The sequence below is a fragment of the Xiphias gladius genome, chromosome 15 (assembly GCF_016859285.1).
Source record: "Xiphias gladius isolate SHS-SW01 ecotype Sanya breed wild chromosome 15, ASM1685928v1, whole genome shotgun sequence".
Lineage (NCBI taxonomy): Eukaryota > Metazoa > Chordata > Actinopteri > Istiophoriformes > Xiphiidae > Xiphias > Xiphias gladius.
In genome coordinates this window covers 11,207,943-11,230,497 of record NC_053414.1, presented here as the reverse complement: position 1 = coordinate 11,230,497, position 22,555 = coordinate 11,207,943, and the positions used below count along the sequence as shown (strand labels likewise).

The 22,555-nt window shown below is 40.8% G+C and overlaps 1 protein-coding gene across 1 annotated transcript in view; it reads right to left on the bottom strand.

Annotated features, from left to right (window-relative positions):
* Positions 1-3,656: 3,656 nt before the first annotated feature.
* fbxw7 (F-box and WD repeat domain containing 7) overlaps positions 3,657-22,555 on the bottom strand; it is a 124,219-nt gene continuing 105,320 nt past the window's right edge. Inside the window, 8 exon segments of the mRNA XM_040145988.1 lie at positions 3,657-6,131; positions 9,486-9,696; positions 11,216-11,441; positions 12,804-12,985; positions 18,090-18,203; positions 18,910-19,046; positions 19,222-19,345; positions 22,105-22,239. Coding sequence (XP_040001922.1) covers positions 5,863-6,131; positions 9,486-9,696; positions 11,216-11,441; positions 12,804-12,985; positions 18,090-18,203; positions 18,910-19,046; positions 19,222-19,345; positions 22,105-22,239 — 1,398 coding nt within the window. The 3' untranslated portion in view covers positions 3,657-5,862.

The window sequence follows — 22,555 nt, the reverse complement described above, 5'->3', positions numbered from 1 at the left end:
GATAGATAGATCTCTCTCTCTTTCCGTATTCTTCATGCCTACTTCCGTTCCCAGTCCCCATTAATCATCTCACGATCCTTTAGATTTATCTTGTGACACTTTGGAGGGGGCCAACCCATGGGTTTGGAACTACACTACCTACCAGTATGTGAAGGAGTTTAAAACTAGCTCCACATCGACCTGCTCTCAGAGTAAAATGCTACTTACACATCGATGCATCAGTATTAATGTTATAATATTCAAGGCACAGGGGCCATTTTGCTGCAAAATGAGTACTTTTAAGTAAAAGTACATTTAGAAGGTAACACTTTTGTACTTTTACTTAAAAGAGAGTTCCACCGGTTTACCATTTTACTCATTATTTTCAGACTTATGATGGACAGTTAAAAAAAAAAAATCTAAATCAATGCAGCAGAGCCCCATTGCTGACATTTGCCCAGAGATTCAGGTGTGTTTATACTAGTAGCGGCTAATGTAGCCTCAGGCAGCGATGAGGAGGGCACCACAGAGGTCTGGTAAGCTCACGTCTTTCCAACTCCACACCCCCATTTTCAAACTTGTCTTCAGACCCAGCTAACAGCAGCTGACCCGAGTGACATCACTTGAGAGAATGTATCAGATTTCTTGCAGCTCCCTCTGGAGCTACAAACATACATTAAATGGAAAAAAAAAAAAAAAGTTTTATAAACTTTATAGAACTTTTTTTCACACAAGTAGTAGTACCACCCAAGACCTGTAAACAGTGATTTTAAATGCAGGACTTTCGCATGTAATGGGAGTATTTTACACTGATGCGCAGTCTTGGCACTTAAACTTAAGTGAAGGATCTGAGTATCTCTTCCACCGCGGTTTCCTTGATGGATCTTTTGAGTCTAGGTTATGTCCAAAAATAGTGGAAAAAAATGCTGATCACTTTTTCCCAGAGCACAAGATACTGGTCTTGAAATGGTTTTGTAGGGCAAATAGTCAAAAGCCCAGAAATAAAGCATTTCTAATAATATAAAACTGACCAAAGTAGAAAATCTCATGAGAGATTTTCTGTAACTAGAGAAAATTTGGCATGTTTGCTAGAACGAGACTAATCTAGAGCCATGCTAACAGCTCTGTGAGGCTGATGCACAGCTGTGTTTTCATTTCATGGTAATCCATCCAATAGTTGAGATATTTGAGTCTGGACCAAAGTGGTGGACCAAGTGAAACACTGGCAAAGGCATTCACAGAGCCACACTGCCACTGTAGCAAAAAAGGATTAATTGATTAACAAAATAGTTCCTGATTAAACTCCAAATCAGAGATTTGTTATCACAATTTGTGTCCGTGTATGAAGCAAGAAACATTTATAAACAAATATTCTGTTACAGCTACCAACATAAAAAGTCGATTACTATCTTCCATGACCAGTCAGTCAGTGGAGCAGAACTGCTGCTTACACAACACGAGTGGAGCCTGGGAACAAACAGGCGCACGGAGTAACCTTGCCAACCAAAGTGGAAACTCCCCCACGCATCCATTCATGTGAGGATGTACAGCCCTCGCTGCTTCCTCACAATACCGTTTATACTGCGAGTGCACACTGAGCTCTGAGGCCGGGCCAGAAACGAGCTATCACTAGGCAACAGGCAGGAGGGAATCCGCAGCACAGGCTCTGTTACTGCTGCTACACTGAGCTGTATGGGCTCGTGACAGTTAACCGTCTGGATATAATTGACACTGACCGAAAAAAAAAAAAAAAAAAAACCCCAAAACAAGACAGAGGGTAACATTCAAATTGTTCCCCAGTCGCCTTCATAATACTTTAGATACAGCTGAGAGCAGAGCGAATGCAACATGCTCTTCTGTTCTGGCTTCATTGAGGCTGAAATCGCATAAATTATCCTAACAGGTTGAAAAACGAGAATTAAATGAATGGGTTTTTTTTTTTTTTTCCAATTTAGGCCTTATCTTTTTCAAGAAGGGGAGATTAATCTTTCAATAAACTGAACTAACTAAAAAACACGGATTAAAAAAATTCTAAATGTGAATAGATTTCACATCTGCCTCTCAGGCCACCTAGATCGAGATTTTTTTTTTTTGAGTGTCATGCTGTGCATTAAAAAGCATTTAACAGCAATGAAAACACAATATTAAAAAATAGAAAGCAATTACAGAGTACACACAGTACCTCTACTTAAGTCCTCTAAACCTGCTGTTGAAGAATAGAGCCTACATCCAAATGTTCACTACTGGTATCGACTTGTGCCAAATTCTTTCATTCAAGTTAAGTGCAAAAGTTCATGAGGAAAAAAGTGACAATGTTCAGGAAAAAAATCCCAATTAAATTTGTCGAGTCATGACCTAACTCTAAGGCTCCAACCATCGATTATTTTCACAATCGAATAATCATTTAGTCTATAAAATTTAAAGTTTCCAGATCTCAGAATGACATCCCTCCCTTCTTGAGACATCTTGCTAAATTCTGTGGGAGACACTCCTTAGACTGGCACCATTGTATGTAATATTGAGCTACTGAAAGAACTGGTGATACCCTTTATTATTCTGGTCAACCAATCCCCTGAAAAAAAGTGATCTTACTAACAAGTATGGCCAGTAAAGCCAAAGCCACAGGGCCTAGTCCTCTGAGCTCCATTGTTGTTCCTTCTTTACAATGAACAAGGGCACTGTAGTTTATTTCGGGTAAATCCCACAAAACATTCTCTTGCTGCTATAAATACTCACTCGAGAGAAAATAGTCCACAGCAAATGCACCATTTACTTACGCTTGAGTAACATTTGCTGAAAACTACAGTGCCCAGCAGTCTTAGGAAATTACTGAGCCTTTTTTAAAAGTTGGCAAAAGAAAATGGGAATGAACGCACGTTTCCATCTGCTACTATCTCGAGCACATCGAGATAAACAGCTGGTGGCATCGGGTGCCATTAAACCATTGCAGGAGAAGAGGGCACAATGAGATGCGGTGATTAAAAGCGACAGTCAAATGTTAAACAAATAAAATCGATGTGGAAACACTACGGCAATCGGGCATTTGTTCGTTTCATGTAGTCATTTGAGGAAGGTTGCAGTCTCCTGATCGTTCCACACGGTTCACACGTTTTCATCTGCTGCTATTTTTAGTCTCCTCAGTGGAAGTTTGTAACATTCTTCACGTACGTCATGTTTCCATTGCACTTTGTCGCACTCTCCTTTTATCCATATATCAGCTTTTCAACCTCAGCCACAAATCAAAACTTTTTTTTGTTGTTGCAATATTTCAACTTTCTTTCCCTTTTTTCCCATAAATTTCCAGCATTTCTGAAAGTATTGAGAGGCATACTAACACACAGTTTGTTTTGGTAACAACACGAAAAAATATAGAAAAATCGCCATAAAGGATAGTTTTATCCTTTTTTAAATAAATAATAAGGAAAACAAAACCCTCCTTGACAGGAGCGATGAAAAACTTTTAAGATCCATTCCTTGAACTGCCACTGAAGGAAACACTAGCTTGTTCAATACAGAGAATCTAACCTAAGACCAACGGTTGTGATAAATTTGGCCTGGTAAACCTGCACTGCGATAAATGTTAGAAGTATTCCCTTGTGGATTTAATTAACCAAATAATTTGCTTTATTGAACATATAAGATGCCTTCACACAGGTAACAAAAACAGACAACTGATATGCTTGAAATGAAAAAAGAAAAACCCACATTTTATTGCACTTAAGTTATAAGAAAATAAAATTCTAAGTGAATCAAACAAATACACAATCCCTTTAAGGTTTTTTCTGTCTGTTTTCTTTTTTGCCAGGCAGTTTACATGAACTGAAAAAATAAAACACCTGCAACAAATCTGATTTCTCAAACCAGATCATAAATTAAAACAGAGGGAGAAAACAACGAGAGGAGATAGAGCAAGATTGTTTTCTTTTTTCTTTTTTAATATACAGTGTTATACCACTTTCACAGTTCAGCTTGAGTTGTGACTCTTGGAGACTGAGACGATTTTCGTTTGGCTACAATGTTTCAGTTCACGTTTGTTGCCTCTGTGTTTTTATTTTTCCCCACTGACAAACCCGAGGCTGCGACCGCGGTGATTTTAACTGCAACACACGTAACACTAAGACTCCTGGCAGCTCGACCTGTCAGTTGATGCTTGTGATGGTCTCCTCTGTTGCTTCAGACATCTTTGAATGGAACAACAATCACACATGGATACTGACAGTTCTTTCATTCACGTGTTAAAGTCAATACATCTGCTAGTTTTTTTTTTTTTTCTTTGCCAGTCCACACAGCATTTGTACATTTCCCCAAAGAACAGGCTGAAAGAGCTTTGTCCCAAGGAATGTGTTTACAAGTTGCCCATTAACACGCTTAACACACGCACTCATGCACACACACACGCACGCACGCCAACAGTGTACATCCGCTTGTTTCCTCTCTGCAGGCGACCCCGTCAGTATCTGTCGGACGCGCTCCCTCCTCTCAGCCTCGTAGAGGCACGTTTGGCTCAAGTTTCAGTGGCAAAAACAAACAAAACAAAACAAAAATGTTGGATGTTATCTTTTTTTGAAGTCCAAACATACAGAGTTCAATTTGGAATTTCGCCTGGGACTAAAACGTCACAGCAAGTAAAAGTTCCATCTCTCTCTCTTTTTTTTTTTTTCCATTCATCTAGCAGCATAAATACAGTTTGGCCACTGTGGGGAAACAATAGAGGGGAAGGGGCTGGAGGGTTCAGGGGCATTAATCCACAGTGCTTTGAGCAAAGAACCTTGAGGAAACCACCCCAGCTAGACTGAAAAAATTCTGGACAGCACTGATGTTTATGTGTAGACGGAGCTCCAAACCCAGGTATGTAGAAAACAGAAAGGAAGAAAAAAACAACTCAAACGAAAAAAGAAAGAAAAAAAAAAACAAAAACTTGTGACATAATGACAGCAAACCTAAACTGAGCAGGTTTCTAATACTGGGATTTGTTGCTGTTGGCAACGGCAAGGAAAGAGAGAGAAAAAAAAAAGAACAATAGAAAAACCCCTTTCATATGATAAACCAAAAAGGTACTGAAATTCACAGTTGTGTTTGTGTGCGATATTGTAAAGAAATCAAACTACAGAAACCGAGTGGTGAACAACAAGAACGGAAATGGAGTGACGAGAAACGAGCCTGATTACAGGCTAAACCCTCCAATTTTTCTCCTTTACATCAAGCAGCTCTTTACATGTAACTGTGCGGAAATTCACGTTTAAACGTCTCCCACCTTCCCCAGTCTTTTCCTGCGGTCAATGTTTCCACTTTTCTGGTTTGAGTATGTGTGTGTGTATGTTTGTGTGTGTTTATGGGCGTGTACTGATGGGGGATGGTGTGTGTGTGTGTGTGTGTGCGCGTGTGTCGGGGGGGGGGGGCCTTTAAAAAATAATATATCTCTGTACATCTCAAAATCTGTCAGGCTTGAAGCGAAACCAAGTCTCTGTGCGAAGCTGACCCCGAACCGAAGGGGTGGAGAGTCACTTCAAAAAAGTTCAGTCGTCGTCAGTTGTTCCTTCCTTCTTCTCTTCTTTCTCCCACCTAATCGAGGGACAGACCGGTCATGCCCCCCAGCCCCTTTTCCAGCCCAATCCCCTCCTACTCCACCTCATATTGGTGGTAGGGGGTCAGGGGCTAAACACATGTGAGGGTCTGTGGCTTTGTCAGTAACATTTACCCAAAAGGGGGACGGGGGAGATAATGGTAGAGGACAGAACAGCCCACTGTTAGTGGTGGTGGTTTGCGAGTTTGGGTGAAGAGTTCGCGGCTACGGCCCTCCGGTTTCTAGGTGCCTCATCTCCCATTCTCTATGCCTTCCTCTCCGCGGATCGCTCTCTTCGTCCTTCCCCACCACATCCCTTCTCACTTCATGTCCACGTCAAAGTCCAGCACCAGCAGCTTGGTCTCTTCTGTGCCGTTGCGGCTGCCAACCGCGCACACCAGCTTGGTGTTGGAGGCCCGGATGCGCCACACAACACCGCCACTGCCGCCGCTCTCCAGAGTCACCAGATTTCGGATGAACTCGCCCGTCTTCAGGTCCCACAGTTTAACTGTGCCATCGTCCGAGCTGGTGATGACAAAGTTCTTGTTGAACTGGAGACACGTCACGGCGCTCTGATGCTTGTGTGGACCTGAACACACAGAGAAAACAGATGGTTTAGTCCCTTTCACTGCAGGAACTTTCAAGGCACCCTGGAACCTTTTTAGGAACTCAGGAACTTTACCTGCTCTTCCGCTGAAGGAACCAATGGCTAAATTTAGTTCCTCGCCCATATTTCCTGCCCAGCAAAAAGTCCCTGCTCCTTGGGCAGTACTTTCTGAGGGCCCAGGAAATATCAAGGGTGTGTTAGCAGCACTTTAGGTCTCTGATCAAACACACACCTGACGGCTGCTACAACTTCTGTGAAAAATAACAGAATCCACAGTTCCTTTTGCTCCCAAACTTTCCCTCACAATGTGTCTCTTCATCTGCTAGAACTTTTGTACAATGTTTATGCTTACAATCACCAAGCACTGGTTGCCAGTGTTATCAATGTTGCCAAAGAGTATGGATGGGAATTTCCTGTCATTTAATGACATTTGAATGTAGTAGACATCCAAACTAGGGAGTGCGGGTGAAAAAGCATGCAAATCTCAACAACTCAACAGAAAAATAACCGGAAATTGCACTGTTTTCCCTTGCTGGCATTTTCGGTCTCCATCTCTACCTCTGCCCATCATCAAGAACAACATGATGACTATGTTGCTCGTCATGTGCCACAACTTTTATGCCGAAAAAGCAGCTGCTTTCAGTTATCGGTTTGATCTAATCTTCATGTTTCTTCACTTGTGGAAATGTAAACGTTAAGGTGCAAAGGGACTTTTAGTTCCTGCAGGGTTTTCTAGCTGATGTAGACCACCTGAAATAAAAAATCATCTCCACTAATTTTAAAGAAACGTATACTGCTTTATAAACTGAAACATTGAGGTTCAGGGGTAAATAGAAAATACCACATACAAGTTTGTCTGTTGGTTAGGCTGCCATCTTCTAAGGAAATAGATCACTAGAATAGAGGCTTAACACATCTCTATTAAACAGTGTTATGGAGGAAACCCTGACCTGGGCCTCTATAGTTTCTGGTATAATTTAGGCAAAAATAGCCATTTCTAATAACTGGAGTAATGAAAGTGAGTAGGGTAGTGGATGGGTGAATTCGAAATAAATGGCTTGTGGCAAAAGAACCCAGCTACAGAATAAAGAACTCAAAACAAAAACCTTTGTAAGCCTGAGACAAAGGGAAGAGCTTGACGTATTCCTGAAGCTGCTGTGACAGTGCAGTGAGATCTTGCTACTGTAGTGGGGCTTTAGGGCAGGGTGCAGTCAGACGCTCAGGTCTCGTCACTGTCGCGGAACCTAAGTAGCTCCAGATACTCCTCCGTCTGCCGTGTTTGTGTGCTGGCGGCTGGCAGGAGGCCACAGTTAAAATGAAGATGGCAGCTGTAACTGTCTTCACTGAGGTGATTTTATTTCTGACTGTATGTGTGTGGTGACTTAAGATTTCCCCAAAGGCTTGAAAATTATATCTTAATTAAATTGATTAGGGCGACACAAAACACAAACAAGCTCAGAATCGAGTGCTGGCAAATGAACTGCTTTTTTTTTCCCCCTTCTTCTTCTGAGGTTGCTATTAGCAGCTATTTCATTCAGACACATTTAATTTCTTTCCGCTTTCACAATCCTTTTGCAGAAATCTCACCATCAACAAGCTTTCTCATCTTTTCCATTTCTGTTTCCATTTAGTTCAAAGGCTGTGTTATTTACCCGACTATACAATACTGCTCTGCACCAACCCCCAACATCCCTGCCTCTCTCCTCCTCTCCCCATTTCCACAACAAAGCAGCCTGCCGCATCACTACCTATACTCTCTTCAGCTGACAGTGATGGCCTTGTCATTGGCCTATTGTCTTATCAAAACACACAAATGAATAGCAGAAACTGTCCGCTGACCTAATTATATGACCTATAAAGTTCCACGGTCCTCATCCCCTCACTGTAGTCACCCCCTCACTCACATCCTCCCCTCTGGTCTTAACCCCCCCCACTTCTCCCTGGGGAATCCTTTTGTTCAGCGTGTGTGTGTTGGTGTTGGGAGGACCAGCATGCGGGGTTGTAGTTTGTTAATGAGGGCATTTAGGGGTGGGGCACTGGTGGTTGCCGCTGCTATTCAGCAAAGGATTTCCAACTTCCTGTGAGGGACCAGTGCTGCTAATGGAGTTAGAGTTATTCAAACCGGCACAAAGGAAATGAGACTGTAATCAGGACCAGCAGACCCACAAGGTGTTGGCCCTGTACAGCCACACACACATGCACGCGCACGCACACGCACTCACACAGGTCATTTAGTCTGGGTTTTAATTGGACCGTCAGTTTCAAGCCAAGTCCAAACAAATGTACGTTTTGTTGCTGTTCAAGGTTGGTGCTGTTACTTTCCTACACGTATTTACAGTTTAGTGTCCATCTGAGTAGTTCTGCATGCTGTTGCATGAATTCACCACTTTGTTCACCTGCACCATCTCTATTTTCGCTAGAACGGAAAGTCCACTGTATTCAAAAACACTGTTTTAGAGCTTGACGTTTCTGTAGTGCATTATTCAGGCAGGACAGAAAGACACTACTAACCGGTGACAGAAATGAAGAAATCCCCAATACACTCAAACACATAAAGGTAATGTATTACAGTAGCTTTTTTTTGTCTGTTGTACCCCCACATCCCTCATCCCACATGGGCTCAAGTATCCCTTTACCTACACCTCCCGCCATGATAAAATTGATCTTGAACTACATGTTATTTAACACTTGTCATAATGTTCAGTTTTTCAGATTAGTTGAGCTAATCTTCAAGTGCCCCCTTGCAGCTGCTAAAGTACCATAGAAGCAGAGTGGGGAATTGTGGCATGGAAAAGGTCTGAAGGGGTCAAAACTCCAGCATCACTCTGTAGTACATAGAACAACTGTATTGTCTGCAGAATGACCCCCGGAGGTAGAACTACTCCTGGTCAGGAATCACTCCTGAACTGGCGAACATACGATACAAAGCGCGTTTGTCTTACCTCATTAACAATTCAACGATAATTTATTGACCTTTTCTATTGTACTATGTTTTTCTACTAAGGTGAAGATGGTCGTATTACACTTAACTTTACAGTATTGTCATAAATAATAAAAAATGCCAACAAACATCTCTGAAACACCCCCAGATTCTGTTGAAGTTAACACCTAAACTGCTGCAATTCCCATCTCAAGTGAATGCAACATTAAAATCACTTCTGCACTTGTCTGCCCCTAATAACAGTAAGTGTACAGCACAGCACAGCACTGAGTGTTCTCGTACAGCTTTATCATAAATAGTCACAGAAAATGTACTCCCAGTGTAAATATTTAAGAAAAATTTCCCCTGGCTCTTCTAACAGCTGATACAACAGCCTGCTGGGATGGTGGACTTACCTTGCAGTGTTTGCAGGCACTGGCCCGTCTTGATGTCCCAGATCTTGACAGTGGAGTCTGCATTGCCTGAGACCAGGATGTTGTCTTTGAGCTCCATGCCGCTGGTGAGGGACTGGTGCCCCGTTAGCGTGTGGATGCAGTTGCCCGTCTCCACGTCCCAGACCCTTATAGACGTGTCCAATGAGCCGCTCACAACGTGGATCCCATCAAACTGGAGACAGAGAGGATCAGGTTAAACTGGTTGACAGTCCAGTCCCCAGTTCAAGGTAACTGCAGATGTCACCTTAACTTGCAGTTGATGGCACAGACGCCTACACAGCATACTTTAGTTCTATTACCACCCTGAAGATTACACTCATTGAAAAGAACGAATTTCATTGATCTGTGAAAGCTATGCTTTTTGTTCACATGTTCAAAAGTAGAGCATCAACACTTTAAAAGCCCAACGATGCAGTGTGGTTACAAAAACCAATCTATAAATGCAGTAAACAACCTCCTCTCTGAGGTTGATGGCACCAGCTAAAGTGCACTGTCATCACACAGAGTGGGTGAGAGGACATCTTAGAGGACACACAGGAATTGTTTTTCAAACAAATAAACAACAACACATATACACATTTGGAGAGGATGCACTAAAACATTATAAAATGTACATAAATATGAACAAAATGAGTATTAAAGTGCATTCAATGGACTTGTTTATGGATTTCTGTGTGCCACATTGGCAAAAGCAACTACCTGAGCACAAGGAGAGGTTTCAGTGAGGTTTACTTTCCTAGAGTCATGGACAATTTATAGACAGTCAACCAGCCAGTTGCACCTGCTTTTCCTAATTTTAAACTTAGCCCAGGTGTAACTTAAACATTAAGTGGAGATTTGAGCATCAGTAATTTTAATTAGTACAAAATACACAAACTAGTATATACATGGAGGTTTTGGGAAACTGAATATTCATACCGAGCAACTGTAAGGTATACTTGTTGCAAAGCTGACTGACAAAACTAACGTTAGCCTTGTTTGTTTGTTTTATTTAGACTGAAGTGTAAAAGATGGAATATGGAGTATGATCAACATTTGATCATAAATCTGTTCAATAATCATGTAAAGTGGAAAGATTTAAATTAAATTTCACAAAAAATAAGATTCTTAAAATGACAAAACTTTCCACCAATAACTAAACAAATACATTTTCCATTCATGCTAACATGAATACTACTAACTATGAAACAAAGTTAGTTTCTCGTGTGTCCTGATGTAAATAAAACAAAGTCATACTTAAATTTACTAAGGATTGGCAGGTAAATGTAATATTTCATTTCGATCCTTAAAACTGTTATTTTTGGAAGTGATTTTATACAATTACACATTACAAGTCTTTGCTAGATAAGATATCCCTTTAGTTTAAAATTACTCATTTGAAATCAAATCAAATTACTCATTAGAAACTTTTGAACTTACTATACACACAGAACTCAGTGATGGGTAGTTTGTGCAGCCCAATCCTGAGATACATTTAACTGCAGACTGTAAAAATGTGACTCAATTCCAAAATAAAATTTATGAAAATATGTTGCTGCAGTTTGAACAACAGGTCCAGAGTTAAATTTAATCTTTTGCAAACCTGCTGATGTTGATTTCTAAATGTTTAAACAAACTAAACAAACTCAGAAGCTGCACGAATGCGGTAAACCACCAACACACAAACTTCCTGTCTCTCTGAAGCTGCTCACCTGTAATGAGTACACTCTGTTGGTGTGGCCCTGCAGCGTGTGAAGGCAGGTCTCCGTCTCGGGGTCCCACACTTTTACCATGAAGTCGTAGGCACCGCTAACCACCCGCCGCCCGTCGTACTGGACGCATCGCACTGCTGCTACGTGGCCCATGAGGACGTGTAAACACTGACCTGTCTCGATGTCCCAGACGCGCAGCGTGGCATCACGAGAGCCACTGACCACCCTGAGAGGAAACAGGACAGACACAGACAGACAGCAAGTCAGGAGCTTGTCGCAGAGCATTAGGTTTTAAGACACAGTAAAGGTTGAATGTATGAGCCTGGGTGCGGCACAGACAGTTAATACAGTTGTGAATTCAACAGAAGTCTGTATATATTGAGCTCAATTTTCCCAGAAAAGGAACTTCTCCCTCTCTTACATTCTGTAAGATTAAATCCAATACTCTCCTCACAACTACTCATTCATGCTATGTCAGCTGTATTGACAGAATAGTGCGGCAGGCATGAACATTTTCTTGTGCTCCCCTGACAACAAGTTACCCACGGCGTCACATGCATGTTCATGTTCATACTTGAATGTACAAAAACATCTCTTTCACTCAAACAGCCACCCATGTGCAACGTTTTCACCCAGAACTGAAAAGGAAGATGTGGTATAGGTTATAGAGAGGCAAATTCCCTTACTTTTTTACAATTGTAAAACTTTAGCAAAATGCTTACATTTTGCTTCAAGTTTCAGATTATTTACAGTTACTTAAGTAATTAAGTTAAAATATTAACTTTAATTTTCACTGGATTCCTGTAGCTTCAATAAAGACTTAGAGATTGTTCCATATTATGAAGTTATCTCTTTCACAGGATATATATATAGAAAAAAAACATGCTGTAGACACACACAGCACCCCCTTTATTTATAAAACGCCTTACGGTCCTACAAAGATGGAAATCACCAATATGTTATTCACCGTCTGCCTGCAGCTCACAGCGTTTCCACTGGGTGAGTAATCAAATGGTACACAAAAACCTTCGAGGGCCCCAAGGCGAAAAGAGCACTCTGAGTCTCTGGAGTGTAATACTGAGTGAATAAGTGAGCAGCAGGTCACTTAAGATGCCTCACAGGGTCTATTTAATCACTATGAGACCACATGCTCACATTCATACAGATACTGTCCTCTTTTACTGTTGCTGAGTTGCTCTTTTTGCTCAGTGGGATCACTGTCATGATGTATAGGGCACGTTGGAAGGAATAGTTCAACATTTTGGAAGTTACTCTAATTCACTTTCTTGACATGAAGGCAGCCTTTTTAGACTCAGTACAATATACATATGAAATGGGTTTATTTAGCAACAACTAAGCTTAACATGCAACTAATTACCATTTTCATTACTGATCAATTTGCCCATTATTTTCTGGATTAAGTGATTATTCCTTTGGACTATAAAATGTCAGAAAAAAGATTTATTAGCTAAATTTGTATCATATCAAAAGCACTCTGGTGCCAAAAGACACTATAGAACTATTTTTTTTTTTAAACTTTTACACAGTCTTAATAAGGCTGATGATTACTGATGAGATTGCTCCCTACCTTTTCTCATGTAGATGCATGCAGCGCACTGTTGAGGTATGCCCATAGAGGGTGTGGATACATTCTCCTGTCTCTGCGTTCCAGACCTTGAGTGTGCGATCAGTGGAGCCGCTGATAATAATGTTGTCTCGCATCTGGGATGACCACACGCCCCCTGTGTGGCCCACCAACGTCCGCAGACACTGAAAAGGCCACAGAAGAACAAGAGTCTTGATCAGTAAATTCATCCCTACTATTCTAGACTTTTGATGTTAGAAAAAGTTTCAAAGACACTCGGTGATTTCATTCATACAGATCATTAATTAGTTTCATAAAGTCAAATCTGGGATGTTTTTTTCCCTGTCTGACCTCCTTTTGCCTTCAGGGTAAAAAGACAAGTAAAATGAAATTTGTGTGAACTTTTACAGGAAGGAAGAGCTCAGTCATTTCTACCTGCTGCTGCTGTACTGGGACAAAATCTCTGAGCTCTTTGCTGGCTTTTATAATTGCTTTTACTTATCTGCTGCAAAAGCGGCCAATTCATTCTCTTTGCGGAAAGGGTTGACAACTGTCTTCAATAAAGAAATGCAGCCATTCATCCCCATTAGGGATGGTAGATTAGCTATTGATTTAGGCAGTTATGGAAATCTTTCTGATCAATTGAATTTTCGTCTCCACGGTTTGTCTCGTTTGTCCCCGGATTTAATTATCCAAAATGCACTAAATTAAATTTCTTTGGGGAGAGGATGAAGAGCAAACTGTGGAGGTGGTTGGTGGTGAGCACTGTGGTTATGTCAGGTTCAGAGTGGAGCATTGTCTCTGAAGTGTACAACACATGACCCCCTGACTGCAGCTGATAAGCCACAAAGCAGTGAATGGAAGTGCAGGGCAAGAGATTTTATTGCAGCAAGTGAAAGTGGAAGATCCCCCCCCCTCCCTTGTCCAGTGATGGAGAGAATTACTTCATTAACTGTGGGCCAATGTGGCATGACCTTAAAATCACCCTCACTAGTGTTAAAAGTCTCTCGTTTTATCACCATGGCCCTTTTTCTTAGGTTTGTTACACCAGTGAAAAGTACTCCAAAATACTGCAGCTTGAAAAAACATTTGACTAAATTACACTCTACTGCACATTTAAAATATGACAGAAACATGGTAAATTATCAAGATTATTTACAATGTTCTGACTGCCAAACATGCATCTTAATCCACATTTGTGACAAATCTGTGCTACTGCTGTGTAACATTCAACTACAGGCCTGCAGTTTATTGTAATCATACTCTCAAGGATGCAAGATTTTTCTCGTGAATCGAAGCCAGTGGTTAAGCTTCCAAGAACAAGAATCACAGTGTGTGATTAGAGCCTACTCAAACACTGCGTGGGAAGAGAGAATATCTGAAATGAAGGGCTTAGGCGTCTTTATCTGTCTGTGAAACAAACATAAAATAAGCCTGTCCCCGAGAGTGAAAGAAGATTAGCATTCTTTTAATGAACCTGTGAAGGACGTTTTTAAAAACTAAAAGGGTTTTCATACAATGCTTCATATTTGCATTATATTTTCCTCTTCATTAAAAAAAAAAAAAAAAAAGGGGGGGGGGGGTAATCCAGTATTGTAGCCACAAAGACCACAAAATACTACAAATACTGTAGTTTTCCCTTTGTATTGAAAAATTCATCTTCCTTGACCTTAGCAGAAAATATCAAAAAACAAAGGACAATGGGACTAAAGGTGCATTGAGTTATTGCTTTGGTTAAATTGAAAAGGTTAAAATGAACTACCTCAGTTCAAGCTGTCATTATTACAGACTCACACACGATTAAAAGATTTTTTAGGCTACAGTTGAATCTACATTAGGCATGCTTTTTCCAGTAGAGAAAGACAGAAAACCAGGCAAAAGAGATCGAACATGTCCCACGACAGTATGTGGAAAATGTGTGTTTAAGCTTGGCTGGCAGGAGTCAATTTAACACACCTCAAATGTAGATCCATTCAACACTTTCTACATAGCAAACATCCTAACAGCTAAAGTAACTGACGCTTTAACACAAGATGCTCACTACATTAGCCAAAAATTTTAAAAGTAATGACAATTTTCTGCTTTTCCATAATCTGTTACTTAATAAGAGGTGGAGGCAAACTGGGTATCCATGCAGCTAAAGCATCTGGCAGAGGACACCTCTCCCTGGATATGACACCAGTCCACAGGTCTGCCATCTTAGATCTGCCTGACAGCTGAGGCTGCTGGTGACAGGCACCACCAAGGACATGCGCTGCTCTGTTAAGCACCAAACAGCGACCTTTGAAGCAATGAGCTGTGTGCTGCTGTTTGCGTGCCTGGGTGGAAGATTGACATCTTTCACTGAAGCTGGAGGACAATGCAAAGACAAAGGTCCATCAGGTAAAGACAGAGCCTTTGAGTGTTGTCTCAGCAAGAAAAACAACCTTTTTAAAACAATTCTTCCAACCCACAAATTTAAACCACAGGTGCAAGCTTCAACAGAAGCTCTTATGTCACTTTGATTTCAAACTGTTGAGTTTGTTCAATCTCTGTTTCAATATTTTCACCATAATCAAATCCCCATTGTTTTACCTGATCGCTAAGCGATGGCTCACTTCTTTCAGAGGTGTGGAAGCATTTACATATAACATGCTCATATAATAATTCCCTGATTGCCTCACAGCAAGAGCTCGATTCACTGTGTTTTTATAAAAGATAAATCAACGGAAAGACAAATGTGGCTGCAAAGATGAAACATTATCAAGTGTCTGCTTCAGTGTTTGTTGAAAGGTATCTGATAAATATTTGTTGAAGATTTTAAGTAAGCAAATTTAAACCATGCCCATGCAAACAACCCTGTTGATATGATCTGCTCTCTGTGCTAAAAATGCCTCACGAGTCTGAAAAATACACAATTCATCAACAAATCTCTGAGAGAAACAGGATATCGGACAGATTCATTAAACAACTGATAGAAACATGTGTTATGATGTTGTCAGCAACATAGCTGATGCACTATTTAGTGCTGTGTTGGGGATACTGGGACTGGAAAATAACAAGAGGAGAAAGTGATGTAATATCACTTGATTCACCCTACATTGTTTGGTTCGCAGGGGAATCTTTTTGATTGTTCTGAATTGAACACAAAGTTTTTGAAAAAAAGGAGCACAAGTATCTGAGAAGTGTTAAACTCTGGGACAATTTATCTACGGTCCGACCAATTTCTTTTTCCATCCTATCCATTTAAATCCTCTACCTACAGTGCAAGCCGCCAGAGCTGCATTTTAAATCTCTTCTCTGAAGAAAAGCACAGATGTAGATGCTGATCCCTGACACCATGAGGCAATATAGCCTTGTAATCTATAACCGTCCACCAAACTCATTACTGATTTGCAGGGACTGCCTTTGTCTGATGAATGAAAAGTGACCAAAAATCAAACATAGCTGATGGAACAGAGAAAAGAAAACCACATCTTCAGTCTAATGGCCTCAGATGCCAAAAGGAGAACCTTTAAAGACTGAAATAAGAGTTCTTCATCTCACTTGATTGTAATGTTTCTACCCCTTATTGATCCAGTTCTGAGTAAAACCTAACTTCTGGTGTTAGCAGCTGAGCTGTGGAAGGCTCGCCTGAGCTTTTCTTGAAGTTAGAGGATTTATATGAGAGGCAAAAGGCACACCAAGGTCAAACAAATCACTTTTTACAAGACAGTTATGGAGGAGAGATTTTCCTACCATCTTGGCTATTTGCAATATGAAGGCGAAGGAGATACGAAGGAGAAGAGGAATGGATATTGGCATGTGGATTGGAAGCATTCATCCATTCATCACAAACTGTGTAACACCTCGAGATCACTGATAGCCACTTTATAGGGCCTGGATCTCATGGGGATGAACTGACAGCGAGGAAAACGTAGCAATCAAGTCCTCAAATAAGCTGGCAAAGATTGGAAAGGATGTTGACAGCGAAGAGGAAAAACAAATACAGGTGCTCGGAATCCCATTGTATTTTTACTTTACAGTTTTACTGGCATCGACAGCCACTTTACCCGGAATGGTCGACTACACTTAATTGGCCATTCCTCTCCAGCGAGGGATTCTCTCTCTGGTGTTGAGAGCTAAATAATCAAAGAGATGAAATCCACAGAGGGGATGTGCTCTGAATACAACCCCCAAACAGAGACAGTTTCAGGCTCATCTCTTACTCATGACTAATGTAAACAAACAATTCTAAGGCAGATTTGCATTGTAGAAACCACGGACACAATATGCTGTGATGTCAGTCTACTGCTTTTTGTGAAACCACCATGCATTCAGAGGCTGCTGGTGATGTGACTCATTGCAGACGTCCACCACCAATGTGGAGCCACTGTAGCTGTAACTCAACAACTTGTCATCGAGATAAGTCTTTGGGTGAAGGAGAGCCAATTAGTGCTCCATGCCTATCGGATGACCTTGGTGAAATCTGTTCAGATCAGCAAATGTTGTGACTGATATGCATGTAATCACCAGTTGGCTGAATGCCAACTCTTCTATCTTTTAGACCGAGGTTCTCTGGTCTATTGTGTCCAACAGAAAGAGAATGCTGCAGTTTGATCATGCAGAATATCAATTTCTCTAAAGGCATTGTTTGTTTTTTTTGCGTGAAATCAAGTAGCAAGTACACAGCCCAACCTTATTTAATTCATTTGAGTAAAGGTGAAAGAACAGGGTTGGAAAGAGAAATATGCAGTAACAGTGTTCAGAGGATTTTTAGTAGAAAAGCTCTTTTGAAGATGGAGTCCAACACAGAGTGTTGTGATTTACAACAATCTGTGAACTTCTCTCCAACACCACACAAACTGCCTTTCTGTTTAATACACAGCGTAGAGCTGCAGCACAAGGCCTGTGTGGCAGCACCAGCTTCAGCTATGAATACTAACACTGCCTGTGGACATGTGCTGTGTAACAAGTCTGCAAAATGGCTAAATGTAAGAGGAGAGAATAGACAGAGTCTTGCCAGGATGTTTTTACGTGATAAAGCAAATGTTACAAACTATCAAACTACAGATAATAACAGTTATGTGCTGAATAGGCAGCTGTTGTTTATGTTTCATGTATATCTAAATGTACAACACGCTATGTATGACGACACTTTTACTTTACCTTCACTTTTAAACCAAGAAGTCTGAAAAATTCATGAAAATTATTTAACTTGAACCATGTGCTTACAGTTCATTGACGTCTGACAATACAACAGTGCAGAAGACAAGGAAGCCATTAAGACTAAAAGACAAAACAGGAAAAAGCATAGTAGTCAACTCTTACCTTTCCTGTGATAGCCGACCAGACCTTCAGCGTATTGTCGTCAGAGCCGCTGACGATGCGGTTGCCACAGAACTGGAGGCAGGTGATCACGTGGTCGTCATGACCTTTCAGCACCTTTGACATGGGACAGATAGAAAAACAGATGCAATGAGAAGGACGTAGAAGAGTGGACTTGGAATGACAAAGAAAACGGCAAGAACTAATGCTGCCAATGAAACGTCTCTGGTGCTTTATACATCAAAGTAAAGACGAGACAAGAGGAAAATGTCACCAAGTGCTGCAGGTGTACACAGCTCTTTAAGCAGAGCTGTATGGTGTGTGTGTGTGTGTGTGTGTGTGTGTGTGTATGTACTCTCTGCTGGCTAATACAGGGTCACAGGACTGCTAGCTCAGCAAAATACAGAGCACACTGCATATGTAAAGGAGTATGAAGAGTACAGTAACTAGATTTACAAAAGTGGTAGCCTAAAATGACCTGCAGCCATTTCTAAAGGAGCAAAGGCGCACAAGGCCCATTAAGGATCAACTCTAGCATGCTGGTCATGCTTTTATGGGAAACTTCTAAACAGGCAAGAGACAAATGGAGTCAATAGATTGAAGGGGAATAAGATCCTCCTGTGCTCTGGCGCAATTATCATGCACTGCGAATTCTACAGAGCAGGGACCTGACCCATCACTAACTTTCTATCACCTCTACACTTCACACTTCAGACCCTTATTGAACCATCTTTCTGTGACTCAGAGCCATTGATATCAGATCCATAAGATCAGCTGGATTGAGGCTAACCTGTGGGGAATTCAATTTTAGAGGAAAAGCTACCTTGGGTGATTTGAGGTCCCCTCTCCTCCAGTTAGTGTCTATTCTGTGCTGCCTGATGTAGGCACTCTTCCAAGGGCTGTGGGTGAAGCCAGGCTTGACGATTTTCCTCTTCTTGAGGGGCAGAGGCTCATCAATGCCTGTTAGGAGAGAGACAGAAGCTGATTTGACTAACAAGCTCATGTTTTTCCAGTTAAAGTTTATTTTAAAACAGGTACAACATTAAGCAGGGCGTTGACCACAGCGGTAGCTCCGGAGTGCTCCCGCTGTGTGACTGCATGTTGTCTGTATGTCTGCATCAGACTCAAGACTCACCTTCTTCCCTGCATTTCTCCCTCCACAGTAGGTTGTCTTCTGCCAGGATGCGCCAGTAGCGACATGTCTGGGCTGCTTGGAGGAGGTCCTTCGGTTCCAGGAATGACAGCACGTACAAAGCCAGCTGTTGAAAGACATGGACGCAGAATGGGACAGGTGTAAATGGAAAAGAAGACACAAAGAGGAGCCATTATTTCCTACAGTGGGTGTACACAACAGTGCAAACACCTCATAGAAGAGGACATTAAGTTTGAAGTAACTAAACCACAATAACCGAAAGGAAAAGCTTAGAAAAAAAACAAAACACTTTCAGAACAAACTATGAGCATAAGATTAACAGCATGAATCTAACTGACAAGGGTACACAGTCGTATTACCATAGAACTGAATCAACATTTTTATGAAAGCCTAACAAAAAATATACAATTGGAGGTTCACACAGCAGGTAATGATACCAGTGATACAGTTCGCTAAACCAAAGCCAGCAAATAAAGACACAAAACCTGGTATAATGAGCATAAAACTAGATCCCTGAGCAACTTGCTTTTCCACTGGTTTTTCAGACATATTCAAACAGGCATATATTTGGACAAAGCTCTCAACACACAATATCAGTTTAAGCTATGAAACAATGCAGTGGATCAACCATTAGATCAAGTCATTGCTCTGTATCATCATAAAAAGAGAATGATTATTGGTTAATTTTACAGAATGAGGAGTAACCCATTGTGCAAATATTGTTCTCTCATTATATTACAATAATCCGAGATGATACTGACCCACATCACACTGTGTAACAAATACAAGAATGGTGTCATGAACATCAGGAGGGAACCAAAAGACTATCTGGCCACTCCAATAACCAGGGGCCGGCTTTACAAAGATAATTTTGACTGGTCTGTAGAGTTGGGTCAATCTTAATTTTGCTCTGAAATTCGTATAATGTAGGGCCGCAACTAATGATTATTTATTAGTCATTTATCAAATTAGTCATTGATTAATTTATCAATTAATCTGATTTTTTTTATTAATTGGTCTGTAAACGAAAAATGCCTTTTGTATTTTTCTCACAGCCCGATATCGCTCGTTTTATTTGATCAAATGTCCAAAACCCAAAGATATTCAGTTTATTCTCATACAGGCCAAAAATAATCATCACATCCTCACATTTGAGAAGCTGAAACCACTGAATTGGTTTGGTATTTTTGCTCGAAAAATGACAATCACTCAGTGGATTATCACTATAGTTGCAGATTAATTTTGTGTCGAGCGACTAATGGATTACTTGAGTAATCTTTGCAGCTCTAGTCTAATTCAAGTTAATGCAGTTTCACAAAAGACAGACTGAAAAGTTAGCCACCCCAGCCCCCACCAAATGAGGAAAACTTGGCTCACACTTTGTGGTTTTCTGTTATGTTGTAGAGCGAGAAATGAGAAGGGAGAGAGTTTTTAGGGACCACAGTAAACTGCTGGAAACATACAACAGGGAGGGCTTCGTCAGTTGTTTTCATAGATTGGGAAACCTTCCAGAACCTGTCTTTGATGATGTCTACTGTGGGATTAAAACAGTGTTTTTGCTGAATTCTTCTAATAAAATGTCCGTTATTGCTGATATCTTCCAAAGGGCAAACATTTTTAGTGCTGGAGGTATTGCTCAATCAACCATGTTTTTTTTAATTTATCCATTGTCCACTCATTGTAAATTAGTCCTGTTTAAGATAGTCAAGAAGTAGACAACTTTGTGCAACAGATGAATTTTGACATTTATTTAAAGTCTATCAATTAGATTTAAGCCACAGTCAAGTGCTTCATTCCTCAAAGATTTGTAAATCTTTCCTTGTCTACTATTTGATTTTACGCACTTTGAAATTTCTTTGACAATACCGTAAATAGCCTGAGGTCATTATGAGGTCTAGTCCTTACTTGGTACTTTACATTCTCAGGGTTTTCATGTTATTTTGTCTACCATCCAAGGTCTTCAGGTGTTACAGTGTTAGTTTTAGGTTTATTTCAAGTGACTTGGCCCGTAGAAGACCCATCACAAACCCTGACATACCTCAATCACCTAAAAAGCCTGCTTAAGCCAGTAGTCATTACCAGGGTTGAGGATATTTCAAAAGTTTATGAATGGACCTCCAGTCAGTTATTGCTTTTTAAGTCCGACTTACAGCCTTCTGCAGATTCTCTTCATACTTTCAATTCCAGCTGTATCTACAGTGACCACAGGGATTGTCCTTATAAAATTAGGGCCACCCAATATACAGTATTTCCAGCAGATCTGAGCGGAGAAGATATGGAGTTATCGAAAAAGAAGTCAAAGAGAAAAAAATATGAAAAAGGAGAAACAGCAAAGGGAAAACAAAATGAAAAGAGAGGGCTCATGTCCCACTATGAACACACATGATCCTGTTTGTACATTTGGCATCGGAGCAAATGGTACTGACACCTTGAAATCTTGCATCCTATTGCCTCACTCTCTATGCTACCAACCGCCCCCTTCATCCTAAACACCTGCCATACAGAGACAAGGTGTTATGTATTTGATCAGCTCCACAAGATTCGGTGTATTGAGGCTGTTTTCTAAGAATTCCTTATGTGATCTTATCATCACTGTGGCACCTGAGATTGTTTGTATTGTCAGTTATGATGCAGAGCAAAAACAAGACACCCACTATGGATGCAGTTAGATTGATGTGAGGGAAGACTGCGACAGGATTAGGGCTGGAGAGGCAGCCATGTCTGTCAGGTATGTTCATTCAGAAATAACATCTACCACAAAGCATTCCCATGGGAGTTCAGGTCAAAAGAAAAAGGCAGAGGAGGATAAGGGCTAGAGAGGAAGTTGTGAATTGATAACATAAAAGGGGCTTTTCAGTAACTCACCTCTTTGGGCAGCAGGGAGATAAAGTCTCGCTGAAATTGCGGCTCAATCACCTGCATCATATGCTTGACTTGTGTGGGCTCACAGCTGTCAATCAACTCATCCAGCGCCAGCAGCTTCTCTGGGCCAGTCCAGCTCTGGAACAAAGGACAGAGGATGTTGTTTTAAAAAGTTACGTGCTCTAAACTGCATTACATTCATTTGGTGGTTGCCTCTTTCTGATGTAACTTACAACAAGTGCGTTTAAACTCGATAGGAACAGTAGCAACTCTACATATCATCAAACATCATCAAAAATTGGAAATGAGTTACTCTCAAACAACTAAAAACATGTTCAGTAGCATAGTATGAGTGCTTAGGATTTTTCTTAGGAGTCGGATTTCACTCCTTGATATCACCTTTGCGAAGCTAAACTCACGTGTTATCAAGCCATATCATGTTTTATAAATTCCC